At 38.0% G+C, this 20,005-nt stretch overlaps 1 protein-coding gene across 1 annotated transcript in view; it reads right to left on the reverse strand.

Moving 5' to 3' along the window:
* Positions 1-20,005, reverse strand: part of LOC310642018 (sodium channel protein type 3 subunit alpha-like) — a gene marked incomplete at its 3' end in the record, with an annotated part of 69,910 nt that overhangs the window by 9,830 nt on the left and 40,075 nt on the right. Inside the window, 4 exon segments of the mRNA XM_083365395.1 lie at positions 1,095-1,217; positions 7,563-7,736; positions 8,031-8,185; positions 11,096-11,216. Coding sequence (XP_083221521.1) covers positions 1,095-1,217; positions 7,563-7,736; positions 8,031-8,185; positions 11,096-11,216 — 573 coding nt within the window.

Genomic DNA, 20,005 nt, shown 5'->3' on the forward strand with positions numbered 1-20,005 from the left:
ATAATATATGAAGCCATAGATTTCAAGAAATGAATAGAGAGACAAGAAAAGGTAACAACCAATGTACGTAGCCCCAACTAACAATTTGGGGAGAGATGAATGATCTTTTGGTTCAATGCAGCCAATCTGGGGGGTCTTTGTGGATTCATAGCTTCTGTTCAACAATGGACAGCAACTGTGATCAGGAAGGTCCTTGCACAGGTCCATCTGGTGCACAGTTGCATCATTTCCAGGATCAGGAGGCCCTCAAAACAGTCACTTATGCACTAGTCACTGTATAGCTTAAATAGTACAATGGGCTCTGGTCTCTTAAAAACCTCCTGGAAGTTTCAACTCCTCCGCTTTGCTTCTGGAGGCGATTGACCTACAAAGGCATACACGGCAGAGGGCCTGGTTATTTGAGGGACCACCTCCCTGTTGTGTGTTTGCCTGGCTGATATCAGCTGACTTGCTTTGCATGCTCTGGGCTCCTTTGATCAAATGGTGTTATCTATGCAGACCCAAGAAGTGTACCTTCTCTGTTGCAGTACCTGCTCTCTGGAATCAGGTTTTCTGAGATCTGGATAGCGTCCACCCAATGGAGTTCCAGAAGGATTTAAAGATCTGGCTGATCCACTAGTGCCTAGGCTAGGGTGGAATCCCTCAATGGATATGTCTTTTAAATTTAAATATTTCTTAACGTGGATAATCAAAACTTCAAAATTTTTAATTTTCTGTGTATACAACATAAATAACTTGGGAGTTTTAGAAAATACACCTTTGTGATTCATAATGCATGTATCGTAGTTATCTATACTGATATTCACATACATGTACGTACATATATCCTTAACACCTGAAGAATGTCCTAATACTTGAAACACAACATAATGTGTGGAAGCACTAAAGTTGGCTTAAACAATTTATGGGGGATATCTCAAAGAAGGTAATAGAAAGGTGTTTTTTTTTAATATTTTGAAAGTACTTATGACCATAGCATGAAATAGTAGTGAAAAAAGCTCAACATTTCTACATTAATACATCATTGCTTATACTGCTGAAACAGATTTAGTTCATGAAAATGTTAATTTCAGGTTTCTTTCTTAACATCTCACCCTCATTCCTTCAAATCGTGACAGAGCTCTTAAAGGCCTCAATGCTCTTAGTGTTCGAAGTGATTTAATGGCACCTAATTCAGAATAGCCTAGTGCATTGGCTACTAAACTGACCAATGAAACCTGGAAGAAAAAAAGTGCATCATTAGCATTTCATTAGGTATCATGGAGAAAGTTCAGATATTCATAGAACGTATTTTGAGTGAGATTCTACAGGCCCCAAAAGGATGGATGGGCCAAGGACACAAAACTGAAACAAAATTCCCATAGACTATGTTCCATCAAGCCAGATTCTTAAGTATTTCTTACTGCTGTATACGTATGTGCCTATAGCTTCTTCTTTTTGTAAACATAAGATGCTTGGCTTCAGAACAGATCTGATGGTACTGTGTACCTCCAAGCCAAGTTCCACTCTGACCACAGAGATTTGAGAACGATCATTTTGGTTCACATGGATTTCTCTTCAATATTGCCAAATAAAAATAACATGCTTGTTTGCGTGCTTTACTCCTGAACCTTGCCTTCCTCTACTGAAAAAAGATAGTTCCATGTATAGTTCTAATCGGTACAGACAATCAGAGGTAGATTAGAATTATTTCCTGATACTTCTATTACAGTTGCTGAAAAACCGATTCCTTTATCTGCAGTAAGGTTATAAGAATCAGTGCAACCACTGCTGAATATTCTGTTCAAGTCATGTTCGGTGACAATTTTTGTTTCCTGGAAAAATTGCTTTAAGAGTCTGAGGATGAGTCTGAAGCACTTCTGTGAGAAAAAATAAAGTAATTAAGGTACTCATTACTTTACATATGCATCTGTTTTTTCTTCTTGTTTACATGGCATGGGTCCGGATTACCTATGGCAGCACCTGCTGCCGGCATCAACTTCCCTCCGTCCAGTGCGCTCCCACAGAGAGGGCCTCCTCAGGGTGCCTCCGATCAAAGAATGTCGATTGGTGGCCCCCAGGGGGAGGGCGTTCCTTGTGGGCGCACCAGACCTGTGGAACCGCCTTCCGGTTGAGCTCCGGATGGCTCCCGACCTGCGCTCCTTCCGGCGTGATTTAAAAACTTATCTATTTGAACAATCTGGCCTGGTCTGATGGGATTTAAATAAGTTCTTAACACATTTTTAGTATTGTATTCTTGGGCATAATTATTTAATTTTTTTAATCTCTTTTTTAACTTTTGTATTTACACTTTTGATATTTATTGCCCTGTACACCGCCCTGAGTCCTTCAGGAGAAGGGCGGTATAAAAATTTAATAAATAAAATAAATAAATAAATAAAAAAGAAATCACAAAAGTAAACATTTGGAGCAGGTTCCTAGCATGGGGTCAGGAAAGGTTTAAATATTTGTTCTTTCTTTTTAGTCTTGATCAGGATCACTTTTCTCCTACTTCTGCAAGCTACACTGCCATTTTTTTAAATTAATTGAAATTGGCTCAATAAAGAATGGTCAAGAGCCATTCCAATGAACTTAGTGCTTACCACCAAATGATTTCTACGTGTTATTGCAATGGCATACATTTCAATTATGTTTATATTGTTCCTTTTGATTTCTTTTCCACGCTGCTAAAGGAAGGTCTCTAACATTAGACGAAGAAAGCCTAACCCAGTCTTCCTTAACTTGTCCCTCCACCCCATCCCATCGTCTCATAACTGGTGTAATCGATGTGGAAGATAACCTTGAAGAAGAGGAAGACCTGCAGCCTAGACATTGTTCAGATAAGAAAAATCTGAGCCCAAACCAGAAATGTATTTTGAGAAAACTTGATTCTTCCAAGTTCTCTGGCGCATAAAGGCAAGGAAAAGGAAAGCTCCTACACAATTCTGTTATTGTAACCTTACAATAAAAGTACTATTAGTATTCATCTTTTTGGTTTCCTGCTCTGGACTACCTCGAAGAATTGACCTATCTAGTTATACCTACTTGAACAAGATAGCAGTAACACATGTGCTATTGGTATCTTCTTTTGCCTTAAAAAAAAATTTTTTTTTTGCCCCCTCACATACTTCAAGGCTAGGATTCTATTATTGCCCTCACTCAGAAACACAGTTTTTGGAGAAGTTAAACTCTTTTCCTCCATTTTTAATTCTTAATGATTCTCTTCTAGTAAGGAAGAAAGATGAAATAGTTGCACAATGTTGTTTTGACCAAAAAATCTAGAACTCCTTGCTAGGGAATGTGGGAACATTTACGAAGAGATGTAAGTTACAAATGTTGGAGGTCCTGGCATTATCTCCTTCACCCATCTAATTTCATGCATGAAGTACATTTCTCTAATTTACTTCATGCATGAAATTGAATGGGTAAAGGAGATAATGCCAGGAACTCCAACTTTTGTACCTTACATCTCTTCGTAAATGTTCCCACATTCCCTAGCAAGGAGTTCTTGTGCTAGGAGATAGGAAGGAAAACTAATACAGAAAACTAATAAAGTTGGAGGAAACCTTGGAAGTCTTATAGTCCAACCTCCTGCTCAATCTATGTTGTTAGCTGTGAAGTCATGTCCGACCCATCGCGACCCCGTGGACAATGTTCCTCCAGGCCTTCCTGTCCTCTACCATCCTCTGGAGTCCATTTAAGTTCACGCCTACTGCTTCAGTGACTCCATCCAGCCACCTCATTCTCTGTCGTCCCCTTCTTCTCTTGCCCTCAATCTTTCCCAGGATTAGGCTCTTCTCCAGTGAGTCCTTCCTTCTCATTAGGTGGCCAAAGTATTTGTGTTTCAGCTTCAGGATCTGGCCTTCTAAAGAGCAGTCAGGGTTGATCTCCTCTAGGACTGACCGGTTTGATCGCCTTGCAGTCCAAGGGACTCGCAGGAGTCTTCTCCAGCACCAGAGTTCAAAGGCCTCAATTCTTTGGCGCTCAGCCTTTCTTATGGTCCAACTTTCACAGCCATACATTGCAACTAGGAAGACCATAGCCTTGACTATATGCACTTTTGTTGACAGGGTGATATCTCTGCTACTCAATTTATACCATACCCCCTATACCATTCCGGGCAAAAGTTGTCTACTCTCTTCTTGACAACCTCCAGTGATGGACCACCCACAATTTGGATTGTGAGGCAAGGTATTCCACTGATTAATTGTTCTCTTGTGAGGAAATTTCTCCTTAATTCTAGACTGAATCTCTTTGATAATCTTGTTTAGGTTACATTAGCCCTTTCAAACTAGGTAGACTATACTTCACTTTCAACATCAAATATAAAAATTTAATAAAAAGAAATTAGTGTATGTATGGTACATGTGCACACGTGTGCATATGAGCATATGAAATTTAACATATGTATATATGTGTTTCTTTGCATGCATACACGTACACCTTTCACCAATTTTTAATCTGGTCAATTCATTCTTAAAATAAATTCCAAAAGGAGGCACAATTAATGTTCTATAGAGCAAGAACTTTAAAATAGAGAGGCAGGAATGACGGATTTCCTCATGTTTCTTTCAAAACTATGGATTTCTTCTTGGATAATATAAAGATTATTTATTACCTTGCGTTCACTTTTCTTTTGCCACAGAATGAGATAGAAAACAAGAAACTAGCATTTGGGGAAATGATACAAAACTGAGAGTAAATATTAAATTTAAATATTATTATTACTAATTTATTATTAGTTAACCAGCATGAGGAGAAGAACATTCCCATGCAAAATGAGAAGGAGGGAGGAAAATAGATGCTATTTATCTTCCAAAGTACTAAGACTACGTCAGGGTGACAACTAAGTTTATCTTTTAAAATTTACTGTAGACTCTGCTTTGAAGTCATGACTGTTTTTCAAATCAAGCACATACTTTGTGCAGGTTGAGAAAAGAAAAACTGGGACATGAGCAGAACTCTCAGGATGACACTTCTCAGAATGACAATGGCTTGACATTATGGCTGAATTCAACAGATCCAGTTAATTATTTCTTCAGTCAACCTTACAAACTAAAAGGGATTCCACAAACTGAGACACCTGCTATTTTTTTTATTCTGAAAGCATTCATGTTATTCCTTACTCTTTTTTTTTAGTCTATTTGATGTTCCTGTGTTTTAAATTTTTCTATGGCTGTCACTGGTTGGAAGCAGTTTGGGTCGTTCTATGACTCTCAAAGAGTTAATATAATTAGCATTGCCTGTCAATTAATTCAGTTTTGTAAACATCCCATGTTGACAGCTTGTGTAAACAAGACTTCAGAGAATATTAACTCAAACAACATATCACTTTCATGGTAAGGCAGAATCAAGCACATCTATTATTTCTCACATATTAGCTTTTATGGCATTCTGAAAGCACAGAAAGACCAAGCTATATTCTAGAACAGGATTGCCATCATTGACTCATGCAGGATGGCTTACTAGTTGCTCAACACTTCCATTTTTTTAACTGCACTCTGGCAGGAAATAAAAATAGGAGTTTTCTCAGGGCAACGCACTAAATATAACAGTAAATGGTTCAGCTTTGTGCTACATATTTTTATGTAGCACAAAGCTTGCTCCTCGGGAGGAAAGCCATGGCAAATCTAGACAGCACACTAAAAACCAGAGACATCACCCTGTCAACAAAAGTGCGTATAGTCAAGGCTATGGTCTTCCCAGCTGCAATGTATGGCAGTGAAAGTTGGACCATAAGAAAGGCCGAGCGCAAAAGAATTGAGGCCTTTGAACTCTGGTGCTGGAGAAGACTCCTGCGAGTCCCTTGGACTGCAAGGCGATCAAACCGGTCAGTCCTAGAGGAGATTAACCCTGACTGCTCTTTAGAAGGCCAGATCCTGCAGCTAAAACTCAAATACTTTGGCCACCTAATGAGGAGGAAGGACTCACTGGAGAAGAGCCTAATGCTGGGAAAGGTTGAGGGCAAGAGAAGAAGGGGACGACAGAGAATGAGGTGGCTGGATGGAGTCACTGAAGCAGTAGGCGTGAGCTTAAATGGACTCCAGAAGATGGTAGAGGACAGGAAAGCCTGGAGGAACATTGTCCATAGGGTCACGATGGGTCGGACACGACTTCGCAACTAACAACAACAACAACAAAAATTTTAACCAGGTGTTTAATGGTTTATGGTGTATTTAATATTAGGAGGGTTTGATTATAAGAAAAAGGGATAGAAAAACGTGAGCCTTGGGGGGAATCATAGAGTAAGAGATAATTCTGTTAATTGTATTCATATTTGCTGCAAAGGAATTCCTTTCCTTTCCTCTTTTTTCTTTATTAGTTAGTGATAAGTTTTTATGTGCTTCATACAATTTTTAATAAAAACCAAATTCCAATCTTACTTTTATGGATATAATTGTGGCTCAGCCTTTAAAATCTTTTTAAACTGTTGCAGTGATTTTTATATACAGGTAGTTCTTGAAGGACGACTACAATAGAGCCCAAAATTTCTGTTGCTACGTGAAACATTTTTTAAGTGAGTTTGCCTCATTTTATGACCTTTCTTGCCACAGTTGTTAAGTGAATCACTGCAGCTGTTAAATTAGTCAAACTGTTGTTCAGCGATTCTGGCTGCTCCGTTGACTTTGCTTGTCAGAAGGTCGCTAAAGGAGATCACGTGATCCCAGGACACAGAAACCATCAGAAATATGAGTCGGTTGCCAAGCATCTTAATTTTGGTAACATGACCATGGGGATGCCACAACAGTCCTAAGTGTCAAAACAGGCCATAAGTCACTTTTTCCAGTGCCGTTGCAACTCTGAACAGTCACTAAATGAACTGTTGTAAGTCGAGGACTATCTGTATACAGTCAAATTTATATACGTATAAGAAGGAATTGGCATGTCACAAGTTGCACAGATCTGTCACATGAAATTATACTATAAGCAACAAAAGAATAGAAAGCTGTCTAATGATTCACACTGAAAACCTCTGAGCGGTCAGAATAAAAAAGAAAACACAGAAAGAGTTGCAGCACAAAAGCCGAGGGTTGTAATTGTTCTCTAATAGAGTGTCGGATTCATGTACTAAACTTTTAGCCATAGTTTCTTAAATAAGCAATAGTAGTCTGATTCATACTTAAAGCAAGCCAGAAACATGACTATAAATCAAAGCAAAAAAATTAAACAACCACATTACAGTACGGTGTTCATGTGGATCCAGATAGCTATTTACTGTCCAGATCAGTCTTCCTCAGCATGGTGCTTTCCAACTGCTGAACTAAAGTCGGATATCATTTAGATTACATTAGATTAGATTAGATTAGATTAGACAGATCTAGACAAGTTAGAATGCTATAAAATTTTGCAATGGACCAAATATAGATGTGCATATTTGAATTAAAAGAGAAAATTACGATCAACTTGTTGCTCCAAAAATCTGCTTTATGCTAATCAGAATGCTAGTAGTATTTCCAGAATAACATTTTATTAAAGGAACACCCATGTTCTATTTCAGTTCTTTCTAACTTATCGGGGTGTTCTAAGCAGAAAGTTGCCAGATAATATATCTACAAAGCAAACTATCATTTTTCAACACTTACATCAACAATTAAAAAATCCAGCCAACACCAGGCGTTTGTGAAATACATCTGGAAGCCATAGGCCACCCATTTCAAAAGCATTTCTAGAATGAAAATGTACGTGAAGACCTTGTCTGCATATTCCAGCACTGTCTTGATAGTCTTACGCTGTTCAATATATATGTCTTCAAAGGCCTGGAAAGAGATGTGTTGCTCTCATCATATTTTAAAATGGAAGAAAAAGGCAATCATTTTCCAGTATCACACAAGGAAAAAATAGCAAGCTGCAAAATGCTTATTTTTCTAATATTTTCTTTTACTTTCTTTTTTTAACATAAAAATCTCAATTATCTTTCCATGGCTTTATTGATTAACTAAAGCTTTCAGAACTGAAAACACAGCCTATGCAACTTCTTGTCAAGTTCTTTCTAAAAGTATTGACACCATTAACATTTTGAGAAGAATATTTAATTTTCTTTTTTTTCTCACCAGAGCACCACTGCTGAGGAGAATCATAAATACAATGAATGTTTCAAACCAGTTATGTTCAACAATGCTGTAGCAGGTTTTTCTAAAATTCCACCAGATTTTTCCTTTGCCATCTTCTATACTCACTTGACAACATGGGAACTTTTGGATGCAGCCTGTTATAACAATAGTAAAAATGTTACTGACAGATATTTTATTTTTTTTAAAAAAGGGTATAACTTTTATACATGGTATTTAATCTTGTAATATCCCTCTGAGGTTAGCATAACCTTAATAGGCATATCAACATTTCCTGAAGTATTAAGTAAATGACGGAATTCATTATTGCTTAGAAGGAAGAAAAGCCAGACTTAGCACAGTTCCGTTTAGCTAAGGAAAATAACTGGCACCTGTGCTTTTGTCCTATGGATAAAATGCAGCCAACAGGATGTATAAAATTTCTGATCGAGTTATTTCTGTGGTTATATGTTAGCCAGGATTTAAAGAAACCATATCCTTTCAGAAGACTGGAATAACCACCTATGATGGCAGAGACTGAGAAGAGGACAAGGCTATAGGGGTAGTACAGAAGACAGTGGTTCTTCACACATGGAATAAGCCGCCTCCAAATTATGCTTCGGTACTTGAAATGACAGCATGTGGCAAAGTTTTTTCATTCCAGACTTTTAAAGCCAAAATCTCATCTTCTAAAAATCTGTTATGTAAGGGTTATTTTAAAGTTTTGGGATACAGGTAGTCCTCAACTTATCACCACGACTGAGCCCAAAATTTATGTTGGTAAGGGAGGCTTTTATTGTGAGTTTTGCCCCATTTGGCAACCTTTCCTGCCACCGTTGTTAAATGAATTACTGAAGCTGGCGGTTGTTAAGTGAACCTGACTTCCCCATTGGCTTGGCTTGTCAGAAGGTTGCAAAAGGTAATCACGTGACCCTGCCACCCTCAAAAATATGAGTTGCCAAACATCCAAATTTTGATCACATGACCATGGGGATGCTGTAACTGTCCTAAGTGTGAAAAATGATTGTAAGTCACTTTTTTCAATGCCACTGTAACTTTCCAATGGCCACTAAATGAACTGTTCTAAGTCAAGGACTACCTGTAGTATATAGCAGGGCTTTTCAACCTTTTCACCCATTGTACCACTTTTAGGATATGGCAACATCCAAGTACCACCAGTCGCCTAGCAAAAGTGATGAAGTACAGGTAATCCTCAACTTACAACAGTTCACTTAGTGACTGTTCGAAGTTACAATGGCATTGAAAAAAGTGCCCCCCAAGCCACAGCCGAGCAAGACACCTGCCTGCCCGCCCAGTGGCGCTCTTCCTGTTGTACGGGTTTTTCATTGTTGTGAGCATTTCTGTTGAGGATTGGCAGTGGGGGTGGGGTGGGGTGGTGTTTGGTTTTTATTCCCCCCCCCCCAATCTTCTGGGTGGTTGCAGCAGGTTTTGGTCACGTCACATGACCCTGGGACACTGTGGCTGTCATAAATATGAATCAGTTGCCAAGCATCTGAATGTAAATCACAAGACCCTGGAAATGCTGCAACATTCCAACTGATCGATGCTTCTTCTGGGCTCAGACGCGCCAGGATCAGCGCTAAGCTCCAACTGGAGCCTGGCACTGATCCTGGCGCTTCCACTGAGCCCTGCAGCTCCAGCCGTCTCTTGCTCAGGCTTGTGTGGTGCTGCTATTCCCCTCCCCCGCTACCACTTTTCTAGGATGGTCGTGTACAACCTGCCAGGTGCCAATGTACCACAGGTGGTACCCGTACCACTGGTTGAAAAGCCCTGGTATATAGTACTCACGCACTCCTGTCCAATGAACCACTAAATTTAAAAGTTTAAAAAGAGAAGAGTTAAATTACTGACACAGGACACATTTGGGGAATGTTTCAAATTAATATTCCACCCTGGGCCTTTGAGGTTCTGGAAACAAAGAGGAAACCTTCCCATAGCTGCTGCTTCTGATTCTCCAGTGGTTTATTTATACTGGAGGGCAAACTCTGTGTGTTATGCATCCGTTCATGACCTCAAGTATGATGACGATTGTCAATACTGAAAAAAAACAAAACTATTCTGTCCATCCAGTCAGCTTCTTGCCGTGGAAGATGGATGGGGTATCATTTTTTTTTCTTTCCCTCAGTTAGCAAAGTATCTTAGACAGGCTCTGGCTTCTGGGTTTTAATTTTTCACAAAGTGATTCCAAAAAATGTTTTTAGAAGCAGACGATGGCATTCCAGGGAGAGGTTGTATTTGAGAAAATACACACAGAGACATTTTTTTTAAAAAAAATCCCGCCTCTGCCATAGGTTTTTTTTGGGGGGGGGGATATGACCCACTAATTTATTTTTGTTTTCTTCTTTCAGGAAAGTGTTTGTTCTCCTGAAAAGAGGGTGTGGAAGAATGGGGGAGGGTGGGAGGAAGCAATGTTTGGGGAGGTGCTTCACTTTTGTTTCATGCAATTTCTCCTCCTAAATTCCTCTTCTAAGTTACTTTCAGATTCATGGAAAATAGGTTTTTTTTCCCCCCTGTGGAGGAAGAAACATCTGAATGGATTTAAAGAAATGAGCAAACTGGCATGAAAAGAGTGAGGCGCCTGACTTTTTTGATGCTTGATAACAGTTTCCAAAGCCCTTTTAGGATGGCGCGCTGCCCACAACTTCAAGCAAGATACGGTATATAAAGATGAGCCTTAAATTGGCCTATCCCAGGGGTAGGCAACCTTGGCTCTTTTATGACTCGTGGACTTCAACTCCCAGAAGTCCTGAGCCAGCATAGCTCAGCATGGAAACCTTTCCCTTTTCCCTCAGCAGGGCTGGCTCAGGAATTCTGGGAGTTGAAGTCCACAAGTCATAAAAGAGCCAAGGTTGCCTACCCCTGGCTTATCCTTTCTGAGAACCCAAACCAAGGAACGTAATCTGCAAGTTATTGACAAAGGACCAATGCTGCGTAATGGTGAGAATGAAATCTGACTGTTAGTGCTTAGAAGCCAGCCTAGTTTGTGCAGGTACCTCATCCACAAAATGGCAGTTCCTGGGAAGCCAGGCTCAGAAATACCCTGTTACCTTCTGTGAAACAGGCTTCAGGCTCAAGAGCTTCTTCGGGTTCGATCTCTGCCTGCTCCCCCTCTCCTGGCAGGGCAACATCCACAGTACTGCCTTCAGATGAACTGGTGGCATTTAACTTCTGGAAATAAAACCCCACAGAAAAGTTTGCTTTTTTTTTCCCCCTCCCCCTGTACGTTTATCACGCTCAAAGAAGGTCTCTACCCAATTTTACACCGATCGTTTCAAAGCAGTGAATAATTTAACATGAATATTAAATCTGCTCCTGCGTTTATGTTTACTCACCAGAAACAGTGCTGACAAACATCTCTATCTGGCAATTCATATTTCATAAATAATATTGTATTGCAATAAATGCAATATCAATTATTATCCTCCTAATGAAAGCAGACGCTACATAGCTACCTTCACGACCGCTGAATATTACAGAAGAAAATGACAGAATGATAGAAAATGGCCTGTTGTCCAACTGTTCCTTTCTAATTTCGCAAAAAAAAAGCAAATTAGCAAATTAAGTTCCTGATATCATTAATATATTAATATCCACATATTATTAAATTACAGGCTGCTGAAAATCTAGCATAAATATAATCCTTAAACCTTGTTGCCAAAATAGAAGAATTCAGCTGGATGGGGTAGGGAATCTAACAACAGCATGTCTTTGTATGTCATTTTAGCACATGGATTTTGTTTGTGCAACTGCAAGTGTGAAGTGCCCTGTGGAACGCAGCACTTTTTGAAATATCTGGGTCACAATCTTTTTCAACTTATGGAAATGCTGGAGTTCTGGAAAAAACTGGAGCAATAATAAGATACAGATTGCAAGACAAGACAAATTCTGAGCAGGAAGGCAGCAATTATTTTGCAATAAATTAAAATTTGAAATCTACAATTTTATGCCTGGATCTGTATATTATTTGAGAACCAGTAACCCACAAATTATAGAATTCAGTCCCCTCATGTTTTATTTTGGAAGTTAATATTTGTTGTTTCGACCCCCCTTTTATTAAATAAAGACTACTTCTTATTTATATATCCCTATAACTTAGTCACTTTTTTCTCAACCCCCTCCCATCTGACAAACTGCAAAACCTGTGGATTTCACACACTGTTTGGACACAGTACAGTTGTTTTTACATTCACCCCAGTGCTGGGAGACCAAGGTGCAAAAGAAATGAGACTATATGAATATTTCCAAATAAAAGCCACACACTGTTTTCAGGTTTGAGGAGCTTCAGTGAAGGGATTAATACAGATATGTTACATGAGGGAGGTAAAACTTTTGTGGATTGTGTTTCGTCTTTGGGCGATGTTCCCTGGAGATGTTCCCAAAGAGTAATGAATGGGGTCGGCATAAAAATTAAGTTTGATTTTTTAAAACATTACTTAACATATTTTCCAGTCACGTATTCAAGAACTCTCCTGCTGCATTAAGATTTTCATTTGGTCACAACTTTCAGATTGCATTTGGGGGCCAGGGAAAACCCTTTGAAGCTCAGCTTACTCACCTCTGCTTAACCAGACTTTTAATACAATGTTGCACCATTATATTCTAGCAAATCTATGTTCCTTCTAACTGTGGTAAGGTGCCATGCATGGTCACAGACTTTCTGGCCAAAGTATTTTATGGAGTCGTTGGTCCTCTTTGAGTGTGGTCGTTTGCTTGGAGATATTTCATTATCCAACTAGGTACCATCATCAAGGTGAGTTTGGAATTTGGTTTCCATTTATATGCAGTAGCTTTTTTGGGGAAGGGTTGTAGTTTGCTTCCTAGGAGTTCCTAGATTAGGGCATTGTTTCTCCATATTTATCTTGGTGCTGGCCGCTAAAGAGGATGTTGTCTTTGTTTCTTTAGTTTTTTTATTGTCTCTTTTGAATCATGTGTAAATATGCTTTATTTCTATGTGTCTATTGATGGCCAAAGTCATCATCCAGATAAGCAAGAACCTTTCTGATGTTTATATTTTATGCACTGTAGAAATAGATATACTGTATTTCTGGGAAACTTCAGGATTATTAATTTTTTATGTTATGGGAGCATTTGATTCACCAGCATGTGCCATCACAGCTATGTGGAAGATGTACTTGACATCTTTTTTTTAATAGCAATATTGTAATATTTTCTAAACAATAAAATATATTCTGCCTATAAATATACTGGTCCTGGTTTACACAAGAAAAGAAACCTTGAGAATTCATTTCTTATTACCCTGTACATTTTTAGTGATTCATTTTTAAATGTTAATTCCTTTGTATTGATACGTTTTTAGGCTGCTACTTTTGAAGACTTTTTCAAAAGACCATGAAGAAGATAGTCCAGAGTTGGACATTCCTCCAAATAATAAATGCACATACTATATGTGAGAAATATCAACAACCTAAGATATGCAGATGATACCACTCTAATGGCAGAAAGTGAAGAGGAACTAAAGAGCCTCTTGTTATGAGTGAAGAAGGAGAGTGCAAAAGTTGGGTTGAAACTAAACATTAAGAAAACCAAGATCATGGCATTCGGCCCTCTCAATTCCTGGCAAATAGATGGGGAAGAAATGGAGGTAGTGACATTTTATTTTCCTGAGCTCCAAGATCACTGCAGATGGGGACTGTAGCCAAGAGATTAAAAGACGCTTGCTCCTTGGGAGGAAAGCATGGCAAATCTAGACAGCACACTAAAAAGCAGAGACATCACCCTGCCAACAAAAGTGCATACAGTCAAGGCTGTGGTCTTCCCAGTTGCAATGTATGGCTGTGAAAGTTGGACCATAAGAAAGGCTGAGTGCCAAAGAATTGAGGCCTTTGAACTATGGTGCTGGAGAAGACTCCTGCGAGTCCCTTGGACTGCAAGGCGATCATGCAAGGCGATCAAACCGGTCAGTCCTAGAGGTGATCAACCCTGACTGCTCTTTAGAAAGCCAGATCCTGAAGCTGAAACTCAAATACTTTGGCCACCTAATGAGAAGGAAGGATTCACTGGAGAAGAGCCTAATGCTGGGAAAGATTGAGGGCAAGAGAAGAAGGGGACGACAGAGAATGAGGGGGCTGGATGGAGTCACTGAAGCAGTAGGCGTGAGCCTAAATGGAGTCCAGAAGATGATAGAGGACAGGAAGGCCTGGAGGAATGTTGTCCATGGGGTCGCGATGGGTCATACATGACTTCGCAACTAACAACAACATATGCCTGATAGTTCACCAATGTAGTTCAATAAAAACTTGTATATCAGACAAAATTTACAAACATCTCAATTCAGTTTTTGAGTTGAGATGTACCAGAAGAGAAGTACATGTAATCATTTAAATAAGTTGCAGTGAGACTCGTACTTTACTCTCTTCATCTTTACTTCTGCAATCACCAATCAGGATATCTGTTTTCCTTTTTAAACAAAACACCATTTCCACTGACATCCATAGTGATGAAAAATTGCTTTTTAAACTTGTGGTTAGTGAAGACAAATCAAAATCAAAGTATGCTTTCTAATTATGCCTGATTATGAAACCCGAGATAAAATAAATCATAATTCCCTGAATTAGTGTTGAGAAATATAGTCAAGAATCATAGGAGAGGGCAGCTCTTTCCCAGAGGGCAAAAAGAGCAGAGAACTTGGAATGTCCAAAAGGCAGGAAGAGAGCAAGGCTGGATTCTCCCTAGTAATTCAAAGAGTATTTCTATAGTTATTGCAGATAATTCCTTTAGTCTGGCAAGATTCTGTTTGTAGGTAAACAATGATAAAGGAACAACTCAGAAGTAACTCTATGTGTTATTTTTGGTTCTTTGGGCCTAAGAACTAGGATGGCACAAGGAACTGATCTTGGCTCAAAGTGGGGGCTTTTGCTTCTAGTTACTTTTTAAAGTTTAGGGAGTCAAGGAAGATAGCTGAAGATGCAGCAACCTATTTATGACATGGGGAATAATAATTCATAATACATGTTAACGGGACTTTTTCATGTTCATTTTCTCCAGTGGGATACAACATCAGCAACATCAGACCTGTTACAATATACCTCATTATTCTCACCTACAATGCAGTTCCTAGTATGTATTAGAAGTTAAGATCCTGAAAATAGTATAACTTTATAAAGCAAAAAGGAGACAATTATAGGTTCTAACTCACAGGAAATAACACATGCATAGAGTAACTGGAATTCAGGAAGGAAGGAAGGAAGGAAGGAAGGAAGGAAGGAAGGAAGGAAGGAAGGAAGGAAGGAAGGAAGGAAGGAGGGTTCAGGATAGGGTTGTCTGTTATTACAAGATACTCAAATCCTTTTGCATAAAATATTAAAAGTTTGAGAAAAGTTATCCAACTATTTTCTATGACAGACCACTCTGCATGTATAAAGAGGAAACATCTTAATTATCTAAAAGAGTACACTGGAAGACATTTGTTGATGAGGCAGCATTCCCAAGGCCTGGATCAGCAAAACAACATGCTGGATTAAAGCAGAAGCCTGTGCAATATTAGTGAAACTGTGCCAAGACAGAGAGATATCCAACTTCTCTTTTTTAAAAAAACATTACATAACATTACATAACATGGGTGCAGTCTAAATTGGCATAGATAGCAATGGGACAATGGGATTTTAAAACTCTCTTTTGGATTTTAGAGAAACTCTTTTTTTGCCCATATCTGTTTGCCCATGTAAGACCAATTCATACAAGCTTTGCACCACAGCATGTTAAAATAGCCCATTTCTATTATTAAAGCATTCACTTCAGACCCAGTCTTGCTCTCATTTTATTTTTGCTTTATGTTACTTCAATGGGAGCAGGAGCAGGTTATTTTACAAATGTTAAAGCTTTACAAACCACTTCATGAGTCAAATGACATTCAAATAAACAAAGGGATTCAGCCATTATAAATTATTAGGAATAAGTCATCTTGTACAGTTTGAGTATTCGAAATTGCTTCATGACTTGACAAACCTGCAGGAAATAGTTACTCTTATTCTTCACATTTCAACCACATCTCTGACTATTTTTATGGATTTGAATTGACTCCTGAGCAATTCTCACTCTGTATTAAAAAAAAAAATTTCTTGTCTCCAAAGCAACTTGAGCACTTAATTTGCAGCCTGGATATAACTGTATATCTACAAAAAGGAAAACCTAACCACTGAGCCTGTTGAAAATCCACCAGGCTGTAACTAGCGCTTTTAATGAAAACAAAGAGTTAATAATTTGCTTGAGTTCGCCTGATCTGTTCAAATGTAGAAGAATTTAAACTCACAGAAGCAACTCTCTCATTCTATTCTAGAGCATTTCTTCGAACTCATTGTATGAACTATAACCATTATGTTTTGTCTCTTCATCCCTTATGCAATTTGATGGTACACGGAGGGAAAGTTTCATAGGAAGGACGTAAACTGGGGAATATAGCCAGAGAATGAGAAAGTACCGTGGAAAATCTTGTATCTGAAGAGCAGAATGTACAATACAAGATATACAGTAAGAGTAGAACCTTGTTGTATTCCAGGGGTATTTGGATAGTATGAGCTGCTTATTACTGAATCACGTAAGAGTGCTTTAAAGCTTCTACATCAGACAGAATTAAATTCTGAATAATTAAAGTTCTCCTTTTAGAGTAACAACCTATTTGTCAATAGTTGTGAATGTTTGTAGTTATGCAGTAGCTTATAACTATTGCTTTCTTATAATAACTTTTATTTCTTTAAGGTTAAAAACATGATATTCAGAAAAACAAGTAGGACAGAAACATCTGTTTCCTAGCAATGGCCAATGCCGAACTGAACGGAACAATCTGAGTAATCTTTTTACTTTTTAAAAATCTCTTAGGCGAAGCAGTAAATGTCACTCAGGCTCTACCTGGGTTGCTTCTTTAGGAGAAGAAAAGGAATCTAATTGGATTTTTTAAATTATGAAATACATTTTGTATGTATTTAAATTACTGATTGCTATTTATTGCACTCTGCCAATATTAAAATCCAAATCGATGCTAGGGTTAATTCATGAATTCATTCTTTGTAGATCATATCTTTGTTCTAAGCGACTGTTTCATAAAACAGTGAAACATATTTTTTTTTATTTCCTGTGTGCACCAGTTGATATCGTACATGAAAATCCAAAATACTCAGACAAATACTGCAAGAAAAGATATTAGAAGTAGAAAAGCTTGCTGCGTGAAAATACCTTGAAATTAAAAAGCAATTAAGCAAACAGAATACAATAAAAATAATAATTTGAAATTGTTTCTCTAAAGTCCACCTGTGTTAATTGTATAAATAATTACACAGCACATTTATAAGGGCTGAATCAAAAAGGGTTGTTTTTTTTCATTGCTTTAAAAACTATGCATGCTCTGTTTTTTCCCCCCTTGACCTTTGAAGGAGTTAACATTCTCGTCAATGTAATCTACTTTGCAACACCTCTAAGTCATGCAGTAGCTGTTCCAAAGAGTTGATAATAAAATGTAATCTAGAGAAATCATTAGCAGGATCGAAATGTATGTAAAGGTTGCCAATCTTGCCTGACCATGCTGTGATATGTGAGTCATAAGACTCAGCAGAGAGTAGCTGTATGTCTGCACCATCTTGCGATGAATAGGGAAGGAAACACAGCTCAATATAGCATGCAGGCCAGTCAATATCCAGAAATTGATTAAGTATAGCTTGTTTAGGTAACCTGCTAAGAGGTGTGATAGGTTGAATCTACCTGGTTAAAAAGCAACAGAGATGCATTCTTGATTGCTCCAGCTTGATTTTACCCCTGTGAGAAGTAAGAACGGCAGGCAATGAAGTTCATGACACAGTTACCTCACAACTTTTGCTCTGGTTTCGAAGCATTTTCAGAAAAGTTAAACAAAAAAGGAGGACGAGGAGGAGAACCTAAAGATGTACCGTAATCATAAAACTAAGAAAGACGAGAGATTGAATGCTCACAGCCCTAATTACACTTTAAATCAGCTTTCTCCAAGCTGGTGGCTTACAAACATTTTAGATTACAAGTTCCATCCTCTCCAAAAGACTTGCCGGATTTTGCTATAGTCCAACCATTCTGTAGACAACTGTGTTGGCAAAGCCATCGATATTACTGGAATAAAGTAAAGCATGATGAACCACTGATACTTTATCACTGGGGCTATGTCACATAATTGCTTTTGTTTTTGGTTTGTTTGTTTGTCTACTAATGATGCGATGCTCCCAATTCATTAGCAATCCTTAAGCAAGCAAGAAAGGATCCTCAACTGCATGCTCCCTCCCTCCTTGACTTGGCTTGACCTCATCTACTCTGAAGAAAAAGAACTTGGCTCACCACCAGAAACAGGAGCTGCTGTGGACCGACCATTCATTGGGAGGGACTCATTGTGGCCACAGTTGACAACTGACTTCTTATTGAATCTGGAGGATCTAAGAGCTTCCTTTGCTCCTTCTATGTTCTATAGTTCTGGTATATTATCAACAATGGTGGTGACAGGAAAAGGTTGTGTAAGAGGGAAATTACTCAAATGTAATTTAAATATTTCTTCAAAGTATTTATTTATTTATTTATTTATTTTTATTTATTTATTTATTGTTTAGAATCTAAACAGCAGGTGATTGATTATTCAGAACAAAACTGAACTATATCAATCTCTAAAATCGAATTATTCCATTATCACCAAAAACACGCATCTTCAGAAATATTTTTTTTTCTTTCCTCCCTTAACATCTCTCTTACCAGAGGACATTCTAATGGGCTGCCACTAAAATTAATTTAAATTTTATAAAAAATTGTTCAAAAATTAAATTCCCTCACTTCAGTTTCTGTAAGGAAGCTTTCCCTAGTCTTTTTTTAAAACTACTGTTCACAGTTAGCAGAAGCACTAAATCAGTAGATACATCAAAGAAAAATAAAACAAGTTTATTTTCTTTGAGGAAGAAAGTATAGGAACTTTTAGAAGGGAAACATATAAAATCCTTTAAAACTCTGCCATTCCCAGTTTGGAATTTTAATAGAAATATAAGAAAATGACTATTTTCCAAGATGAAAATATTTCTTTAACTATAAGTAAATAAAAAGAGGATTGAGCACTTTTCTCTTTCCTTGCAAATCCATATATTCTTTCTTTACCCATTTCAGTGAAAAAGCTGGCCTTGCACAGTGTTATTTACTTAACATGGCTAAAATAAGGCTACAATTCTAGTTTATTTACCTAGAAGTAAGGCTGAACAAATATTGCATTAATTACTTCTGAGTAAACCTGCTTGGAATTTGGCTTATTACCCCTCACTTTCAAAGAAATGGATAGTTAGTACTCAACTGTTTATACTTTATTGTAGTTTTATTTCTATTGTGCACAGTTTATTTCTTGTGTGTCCCTCACATTCATGCTACTGACTGCATTGATCTGCAGAGATGTTCACCTAATTGTGCCCTGCTCCTGTGGCTTCTACTTTACTCTCTAAATTAGTTTGTACGATTTAGGAAAAATCACAATAATTCTTAATAGGTTTGAAAAATATACAAAATTAACTACCACGCCCCCCCCAAAAAACCCCAGAAGTATTCAAATACAAGTCTGACCCAAACATATGTACTGTTCTTTCTGCATTGCGTTGGCTGGGAAATGAAACCTGAAAATGTTGAGGTGTTTAGATCTGAAGCATTTCTTCCAAATAATTTTTGAAACAGGCATATAGGCCTGGCAGATCCTATGGGACCTTTTAAGTAAACAATGAAACTAAGTCCAACAATTTACCTCAAATCCCACATTTATGTGCTTGAATTTTTCACAACCATTTTTGCAGGAGGGTGAAATATTCCCCATGCAAGAAAATGGAGAGTAAATTGAACAAATACCAAAGAGTCTGATTTCTTGACTTCTTGAATCTTTGATAATAAAAGTTTTAACTGAAACTAAAAATACTAAGAATTAATGAAAATGACTCATGCGCTTTTACTTTCTTCTCCCCCCCCCA

Source organism: Vipera ursinii, assembly GCF_947247035.1.
Source record: "Vipera ursinii genome assembly, chromosome: 1".
Classification (NCBI taxonomy): domain Eukaryota; kingdom Metazoa; phylum Chordata; class Lepidosauria; order Squamata; family Viperidae; genus Vipera; species Vipera ursinii.